Here is a 9,973-nt window from a genome sequence, read left to right as displayed (position 1 = left end):
TTTTAATTAGTTATGTTTGAGGTGACAATTAAATGGTTATGTTTAATTTGAACATGCGAAATCTTTTGCGTAATAAAGTGTGAGTTAGAAGTCTTATGTATGATGGACCAGGATTTCATACAGTCAAAAAAGCATGTAGCCACTGTCTTGAACACCTTTAAATTAAATTTTGATGGGTCCAAATTTAAAGATAGATGACTAAGATTAACTTGCAGTCAAATAGTGACCGCAGAGAATTCATTTCCTACATAGGATAGAAAAGTGAATCTATCCAAATAGGGCTTTTTATGAAGCCAAATCATTTATCATCAAGTTTCATAAACAAACAATTCATTTGAATCATTTCTCCAACTTATGTTTCTTCTTCCAAGCTTCATAAACAAGAACCCTAATACATTTCTCTAAGATTTTCACACTATTTCAAATTAGGTTAATCATATTATCTAGGAAAAGTCCTTTCACTGAAAATCATATTTTTAATCCTAACATAAACCAGACTATTTACGCATATTATCTAGACAAATTTTGGTACTTTGAAGTTTTGTCAGATAACAACATGGATCTTGCATGTAAAATTCACTCGAAATTAAAAATTTATTTTAAGATAATCAAATATAAAATACAGTATAATGTAGCATTAAATGGTAGATACATATGCAACAAAATTTTAAGATATCGGAGTGAATTCATCTATTATCTATCATGGCCCGTGAGAAAAGAGAAAGTTAGGTGGAGAAAATATATATGTAACAAAACATAACAAAATTTCTTTACTTTGCATGAAAATAAAATGGGAGAGAAATAAAATTGACAAAAAATAAGACTTTTTTGCCACCCAACCCTTGCTTTTATTATGCATGCTTTTTACTATTTATGATTTTCAATTAGTGCAAACACTTTTAACAATAAGAATATTGAAGTACGATGACCTTCAAATATGCTTCATAAAGGATGATGATTACTAGAATCCTCCTTTTTATCCCATTAATTATTTATATATTTTTTTATTACAATGTCATGAATAGTTTTTAATTAAAAAGCTTTCTTTTTCAAGATTAAATTACAAAATTGGTGTCATATTTGTCAAAATTTAGATATCACGGTATCTTGCTTTATGGTTTTAAGTTTGGGATTAATGATTATACGGTAAAAGGACAATCTAGTGGAATTTCATTGCACTGGTGGTGTGCAATGAAATATTTCATTGCAAAATAATTAACCATAACTGTTTAATTAGTTTCAAGAAGAATGGATCTCTAAGAAAAAAGATTGGTAAGATTCGATCAAAAGTGTGCTATAATTTGTTCATGTTACATTAATTAATAATGTGTTAATATTTTAAACCATTTTTTTAACTAGGATATCATTTTAGTATCTTACCCATCAGTATTATGAATCAGGACTGACAAAAAATGTTGAAATTATTAGGTCGAATATCATGATCGGAGTTCGAATTCCGACTCCTCCACTTGTGTATAAGTATATAATGATTTTATCATTTCGGCTAACTACACACAAAAGTTGAACATTGAATCAAATAATTAAGAAATTCAAATTTTTATTATTTTTTTAAAAAATTATTAATTGTATCACATGTTATTGGTTATTTTAAAGCATTTTAAAAATATAATACCTCCAATTTGTCAAATGTTGGGATATGCAATTGTTTTATAATGAACGAATGAATTAATTGAACTATCTCTATCAACTTTTTTGGACTATTATTTTATGTATTTTATTTTCTTTCGGCTAGGGGTGGAAAAAATGAACGGGGTCTACATTTATTTATAAGTTAAAAATAAAATAATCTAGCTAATAAGGCAATTTACAAAAAAGCAGCTGGAATTATTTGGCATATGAACAATGAACCCTCTACAAGGGAACAGGAACCGCAACAAGAGCGCTCTTGTTCTCTTATCATTCCATGATTTCATGTAGTAGAAGCTCGTGGTGTGAAATCGGTTTATATCTCTTTCAAGGTCAATTCTACATCAATTTTGTTCTTGATATTTTAGGGACTCTAAATAAAACATGAAAAAAATATTTTATTTCATTAACCATAGTATGTCTTAATTAATTTATAATAGTAATTTTACAAAATATCAAAAAACTTTTTTCTTCACAAAAAACAATAAAAGACTATGCAAACAAATTTTTTATTGATTGTGCCCAATAATTAGGTGAAGGTGTCTATTTTTACATGCCGTTTATTGGTTAATCAAATGCCAACGAAGATTAATCTCTTCGAGTGCTGAATCTTACATAATAATGCTCGACTTTGTATTTGCGAAGTTGAGGAATCATTGTCACGTCTTTTTTTTTAATGTCATATTTTTTATAAGGTGTTAAGTGGTATCTTAAATTGGTTACATGTCTCGGGCGCTTTATCTAATATTGTTGTTACTTGTGCTCGTCAATAAAGTAGATTACATGTTCGGTTTTTAGAGTCAAAGATTACTTTCAGCTTATTTAGTTGACAACAATTTGAATAGACTCATTTCATCTTTAACAATAAAGACATTAATGTTGCCAACATTATTGAACAGGTTAAAATTCATTTCTAATCAAAATAAAGTTTTTGTTTATAACTTTGATTTGCGGTGGAATAGTCATTTTACTTGCATTGGATGGATTTAGCTTTGGTTTTGTGGTGTTTTGTGTTACAAACCAAAATTTAAGTATTGAAATGATGAATTTAGAGAACAAAAATTTGTATTATTTGTGAAAAAAAATAAGAAAATTACAATAGAGAAAACACTATCTGCCACATGGCACTGCCCCTACGGAGATTTTTTTAATATATTTTAGTTCTTTGACCGATTCAATAAAAAGTATTGTTCAAGTTAAAGAGTAAATTTGACTACTCTTAATTGTGAATTTTCTAAATTTAATCTAAAATAGAGAACTTAACATTTAATTTATAAATTTAAGTGTTGCAAATTTAATTAAAAAAATATGAAAATACAGACAATATGTTATGAAGTTTAAATTAAAAAATTTGAATATTAGATAAATAATATACAATTTATTGTCCCACGTTCTCGTGTATATATTAAATATGGCTTCAATATAACTTTTAGAGTCATGTATATCAATCACTAAAAACACCACCAACCAACTACATGCATGGCACCAATAATAAACTACAAAGTTTAAATTATAAAAGGGTTAAATAAGTATTTGATCTCTATAAATATCTCAAATTTCATTTTTAGTACATATAAAAAAATTCATGTGTACTTTCATATTTTTGAATAAATTATTGTATTCTTGTTTATAATATTTTAAGAATCTCGCCCACAAAATTTTTAATTTTTTTACCATAAGATGAATTGAATACAAACTTTTAAGCGCCAAAAATTAAAAATCTATATTTACTTCATCCCTTGATTAAAAAAAATTAATATTTTGTACAAGAGATTACTATATTTTGTGAAGACGAAATCAGCTTTTAAATTTTAATTCAATGTTAAATGGCTAAATTTTCAAAATAGAGGAAACAAAATGTACTCTTACTTCACATATTCACTATTAGAAATATATTGTATTTAAAATTGGGATATGACCATATAATCACATGTCAATTATTCATCATCATCTTCATCCGCATTAATCTCTGCATTTGTTTTTTCTTGAGGGATAGCACAATCAGCATCCAACTTTCCAACTACATCTCCTGTATGAATATTTGGAATACTCTCATCTTCACAGGCAACATTTTGTTGCAGAAGTAATGGTTTGAGTCTGGCAAGATAAACCATATAACGAAACTCTCTGAATCCACATGTACCAACACCGTGATAGTTAAAAGAAAATAAACATCATTGCATATGGACTATGGTTATTTCATAGAGCTCACCCATCCAACAAGACAACTCAATTCAGACGTTTTGTACATCATCTTTCAGCGGGGAAGAATTGATTTCCTAGGAATGCTGCTATTCTATGATATTTCGGACATTCATTGAAGTCGATCAACAATATATTTGTTGGTGTAAGCCCTAGATTAGATGCCAATAGCTTTATTAGTATTGAAAAAGCATAATGATTGTTACAGCGAAAGTGTGATCACGAAATGCATCACCACAAACACAAATATATATGTAGTGGGACCCTTTTAATCTCATCTACCCCATGTATTCAGTCAAACACCATATCTAATGGCTATAGTTAATTCGTGAACTGTTCGTGATGAATTTTTTCGCTATATATAGCATCATCCATTGAAAAAACTCCCTTTTCAAGAATGTTTTTTTTCTTAAACTCATAAAATTAAATGCAAATTGCATTTAATTTTCTCTCTCTCCCTTTTTTCAATAAACAATAACCAATAAAAATTGTTTTTACATCTTCCCATGCATATTATTCCAAAGAAAACACACAAAAACATATTTCAAATTATCATGTTTTACTTTTTCTTAATAAGTGTGATCTGTGTTTTTTCTCTTATAATTTGTGGCGGAGGGAGTACTCTGTTAATTACTCCCTGTGTCCCAAAATATAAGAGCTAGTTTGACTAATTCATGTATTCCAACGCACAATTTTAATTCTCTATTAGTAAAATTTATAAAAACTTGATATTTTGAAAATACTCATCAAAACAAATCAAACAAGGTCTTATATGCTAAATATTGATATCTATATATTATTAAAAAAATATGGTCAAAACAAGATAAATGAATAGTACGATTTAGTCAAAATAGTTCTTATATTTTAAGAAAGAGGGAGTATAAGAAAGCCATTATTAAGGATAAATATGGAAAATCAATATAATTTTTCAACCAATTCAATACTAAAACCAACTTTCTTAAAACCCATGTTTTGTCAAATCAATAGGGACGGAGGGAGTATTAGCTTGCATACTTAAAGAATGTGCATTTAGCTCTTAGTTTTCTCTTAGGGCCTCTGGCTCAGTATTATACCAAAAAAATTGCTGGTGTAATTAATGTGGTCTATTTTGTGTAAGAATATTACTGCCTTCGGCACTTTTTATAAAAAAAAAACTCACTTTTTAGATTACATTAGTTATTTAATAGTTATTTAATGAATGTAAAAAATCAACAGTTTCTTGTAAAAAGAAACAAAAAAACAAAAATTATTACTAAATTGTCTCTTGTTTCCTGTGTATTCAATATGAACTTTTTATATTTCAATTCAATGTAAATTAGTAGTATCAATTACGCAGTAGTATTAAAAAATAATAATGCATCTGGTAAAAAAAAAAAGAAGGAAAACAATGATATTGTAACACTTATATGTTTTTATTGCTTTCAAACAATGGAATGAAATTTTTGATCTATTCTATCAAAAAAATACTTAAACAATGGAATGAAAACTTCAGTCCATTCCATTCCATCTAATTTGAAATCATCCAAACAGCTTAAAGAAGTTAAACCTTGAAAATGCCTTTACATCAGTTCCACGAACACAGTCAATTTTTTGAAACAATGATCAAGACAAAACATCACAAAAATGTATTTATTGCTCAACATACAAAAAACCAAACATCACCACCCACATTATTCCACGATACATAACTCATTTCTCTAAAGTGGTATTAAAGTGATCAATGTCATTAGTGGCCAAATTACAGCTGAATACATATCTGCCATTTTTTTCTTTTTTTTTTCTTTTTTTTTTTGGTCAAGTAGCCTAGTGGCTAATTCCACCCTTAAGCTGGATAAGTGGGATGACCGGGGTTCGATGACCGGGGTTCGAACCTCAGCCCCCTTGCATATATAATGCAATGTCCCTGCCAGCTAAGCTAAACTCACGGGACATCTGCCATTTTTTTCTATTAAATGAAATCCATATTAAAGAAAATGTCAGGGCAGCATAAAACAGATTATTAAAACACGCAATATAACAGATTATAAAATCAATAGTAGAAAAGCTAATTTATTCAGCTGCAACAAACAGTTTGCATTAAAACAAGAACAAAATTTCCATGCTGTCTGCATATTGTGTAATAATCTTAATCTGCCAAACAATAAAAAACCAAAAATATCTAGTTCGATAAAATACCAAACAAAATAAAAAACTGTCACGATCATATAAATAGACTTCACTGTGAAACACCCAACCACTTAGAGAAGTTGTCAAATTCAGTATAATCAGAGTCTGAGACCATGGTGTTGTACCAAGCTTTCCCTGCAGCCTTGATGGCAGAAGCTTCCTCCTGAAAGAGTAAAAGAAACACAATGGAAAGTAATGTTAGTTTCAGACAATAAATAAACAGTATTAAGATTGTCGGCTAACAAAAACTAAATAGTCCATCCTTGGGTGAGCAATACTAAAAGCCATCCATTCGTCCACATATAACTGCTTGTACATTGACCCATATCCACGGTTCAAGCTCTAAACTATACATAAAATCAAGCATAAACCAAGGCGAACACCAACATCAAATCCATGTAGAGCTAACATATACTTTCTTGCATGATAAATATTAAGGGTATGCTTATACCAATTGTAAAAAAATAATAATATGGTAAACTAGGATGAAGATACGCCTCAGTCGAAAAACAGAGTGGAATATGCTAGAAGCCCACTAGTATCAACAAGCACACATTGATCACTCGGGCAAGTATTTATGCTGATGAGGACCACAAGAGCATGAAAAGAATCCAAGTTTTAAATTTTTAATAATTTACAATGAACCGTATTTTATTTTAATATGGTTGTAATAATTGTAGGTTTGCTTAAATTTGAGATTGTAATGGTTTTAATCAGCTTTAGTAAGTTTACGTCAGGTGTAAGTGAAGGTACTTTACTTTATTGCGCTTGAAAAAAATATGTATAAGAATAAATATACCTTTACTTAGAATTCAACCGGATCTAATTACTAATCATTAATCGTCAAATCAAACAATGAATTATTACAATGAACTTTGAAAGTAAAACAAGGCTTATACTAAATAATTAAGTTTGATTCCCTTCATGCCATTGAGATCCCCATCATACATTCATGACAGAATTAAAATAAAAAACACTCTTAAGTTCTTATACTATGCAACTATGCACACTACCTATGTAAAGCACTAGGAGTCCATTTGGATTTTATTTTTTAGCTTATGCAAAACAACTTATGCAAATAAATAAGCTTTCATGTATTATTCTTAAGCTTGTCATGGTAGTTGATGAAAAAACTAGCTACGGAGATACAAATTTTGTTAGTGAGAACTTATGAATTAACATAAAAGCTTATCTATTTGCATATGCTATTTTTCATAAGCTCAAAAATAAGCCAATCCAAACAGGCCCTAAAACTATATAGTAACTAGTCACCACAAATAGAAAATCACGATTGAAATCAAAATACAACTACCACATGCTTTCTCCTATAGCACAATCCTAGGAACAATACCAAACCAGCATAAAAATAATCAAAGCATATATACATAAATATATATACACGAAACAATCATAACATAAGCTATGCAAGCAAGCATATTAACTAATATAAACAGAAGATTATAAACCTAAAACATTGATATAAAAACAAAACAAAATTGCCGAAATTGAGCATAATATATATCAACATCACCTTGGAAACAGTCTTCCTCTTCTTTTCAAGCTTCTCCTTCTTAGCTTTAACCCGCTCAGCCTCAGCAAGTAAAGCCATTCTCTTAGCAGTCTTAGCATAAGGATTAAGCCGAAGCATAACATTAAGATTCTTAAGAGGATTCTTCTTAAGCGATGGACGCTTAACATCCTTCTTAATCGGCCTCACAACAGATTGAACTTCATCAGAATTAATAATCCTAGTCAAATCAGAGTTCACCATCTTAGCCCTAGGAAGAACATAACCCTTCTTCTTCTCAGAAGCTTTCTCAAATGACCCATAAATCGAATCCAATTTCTCAAATGCCGATTTCGTCCAAACCACAAACCTACCCAAATGTCCACCAGGTGCAAGTTTCAATAAATTCAATCTCTCCACATTAGTAATCTCCACACCAGGAATGTTCCTGAAAGCCTTCACAGCTTTCGCACCTTCGGTACCATAAACAATAAGCGGTCCCTTTCGCGAAATGTATCTCCGGTTACGCATTTTCCCCTTCCCAGGACGAATTCCATGGCTATCTTTCGCTTTCTCAGCATCCGGAAAAGCTCCGATCGTCTTCAAAACTTTGATAGCTTCTTTAGTTTTCTCAACTCCTTCAGCAGAATCACCAACAACGAGAGGAAACTCAGGAACATTCTCGACCCGATGACCACGAGCAAGAACAAGGGAAGGTACCGCGGAAGCAGCAATGGCGGAAACAACAGCGTAACGTTTCTGGTTCACGTTAATTTTCCGGTGCCATTTTCGCCAGATCCTAGTCGGAGCGAACATTCCACCACCGCGACACATGTTTCCGAATGCAGCTTGTCCGGCACGGTGGGTTCCGCCACCAGGAACACGAGGGATACGGGAAACAGCACGACCAGTTCCCCATGATTCGGCGGAGGTTTGATAACCGGCGCGACGGCTGACGGCGTAGGGTTGACGGGAATTTTTGGAGATGTTGGAATGGACGAAGTTGACGATATCGGGACGAATTGAAGCTCGCATGACATCGGGAATGGGGAGGGTTGATGGTGAATCGGTGGCCATGTCACCTTCTAGGGTTTGGATAGTGACAAGGGGACGTGCTGCGGCGGTGGCGGCCATTGCGGCGGAGGAAGGTGAAACACTAGCTAGGGTTTTTGCGGGGTTGCTACTGCTAAGTGTGAGACATTTTGTTATGTGAGATTTCGATGAATATTAATGTGTTTGGGCTTGGGCTTTCATTTTGATACCTTAAAACCCATTTTCGTTTGGGTATTTTGTTTATTTGGCCCAGAAAATTAAATTGAATTATTTAAATTTTAAGTCTATTGAAGTTATTTTTGAAAATTTAAAGATGAGAATTTTTTTTTTTTTTTGCATTGAAAAGGGGCTATGCCCAAAAAGAATTACACGAAAATAATGCGGGGAGTAGAAACTCCCGAAAAATCAGAAGAACACAATAGGTTCACCCCTAAGGGAGGTTCATCAAACAAAGTAAACGCAACTTGCTCGCATCCCATAGATGCTAAGGCATCGGCAACTCTATTTGCCTCTCGATATACATGTCGGATTCTAACATCCCACCCCTCTTGAAGTAAACTTCGTATACGTCGAACTAAACTCCTTCCTTCACTACTGCCAAGTCTATCACCCCAAAGATTCCTTACCACTGTCAAGGAATCCATTTGGAGCTCTATATAGTTGAGGCCTCTCCTTCTTGCAAGACATAACCCACTATATACTCCCCATAGTTCAGCATTAAAGGCAGACGTGGTACCTATATATTTGGAAAATCCTGTAATCCAATTTCCATGTTGATCACGCAAGACACCGCCACATCCGGCTACTCCATGTTGCACAGCACCATCCGTGTTTAAACTTATCCAACCATTGCTTGGAGCTTCCCATCTGACATTGATAGTTATTCTTGATTTATCCATAATGAAAGAGAAACTATTTTTTGCACTAATGTAATTTTCAACATATTGTTGGATAAATTGTGAAGCATGCCTCGGTCTCACAAATTCAGAGTCAAATGTTTCCTTATTCCTCCATAACCATAGATGATAACATGTCACAGCCCATACCACACGCCATTCATTGCCTCCTTCCATCTTCTCATGATTAAACATATTATTATGGAACCAACTGTGATAATGACATGTGAAGAAAGCAAGCCTTTTCTGCATTGGCAGTAAATGATTCCATATGTGATGAGCCAACGGACAATCTCGCAAGACATGAATAATACTTTCTTCAACACCAACACAATGTCCACAATACGGTGCACCATGACCCCATCGATGACAAGCTTTATTTGTCGGTAATCGGCCATAACGCAGTCGCCAAATAAAGTACCGAATTCTCTCCGGAACCTCCATCTTCCAAATATTATTCCACATATTATCCACCTCTAATTCACGATGGCCACGCAATAGA

The 9,973-nt window shown here is 32.3% G+C and overlaps 1 protein-coding gene across 1 annotated transcript; it reads right to left on the bottom strand.

The window, feature by feature from the left end:
• Window positions 1-5,863: 5,863 nt before the first annotated feature.
• Window positions 5,864-8,760, bottom strand: LOC123907449 (60S ribosomal protein L4-like). Its single transcript, XM_045957740.1, has 2 exons — window positions 7,547-8,760; window positions 5,864-6,178 (listed from the first exon to the last, which is right to left on the bottom strand). Exons 1-2 carry the CDS (start codon window positions 8,654-8,656, stop codon window positions 6,065-6,067), a joined length of 1,224 nt encoding a protein of 407 aa, XP_045813696.1. The 5' UTR covers window positions 8,657-8,760; the 3' UTR covers window positions 5,864-6,064.
• Window positions 8,761-9,973: the final 1,213 nt, after the last annotated feature.

This window comes from Trifolium pratense, linkage group LG2 (genome assembly GCF_020283565.1).
Source record: "Trifolium pratense cultivar HEN17-A07 linkage group LG2, ARS_RC_1.1, whole genome shotgun sequence".
In the NCBI taxonomy this organism is placed as follows: domain Eukaryota; kingdom Viridiplantae; phylum Streptophyta; class Magnoliopsida; order Fabales; family Fabaceae; genus Trifolium; species Trifolium pratense.
Note: the sequence above shows the minus strand (reverse complement) of the source record. Positions and strands in the feature narration are given on the sequence as shown.

Bases quoted from the DNA above. Each gene is read 5' to 3' on its own strand.
- LOC123907449 (XM_045957740.1), bottom strand. From the start codon at position 8,656: ATGGCCGCCACCGCCGCAGCACGTCCCCTTGTCACTATCCAAACCCTA. The intron at 6,179-7,546 runs GTGATGTTGATA...TTACTCTTTCAG, and splicing joins AGAGGAAGACTGTTTCCAAG to GAGGAAGCTTCTGCCATCAA.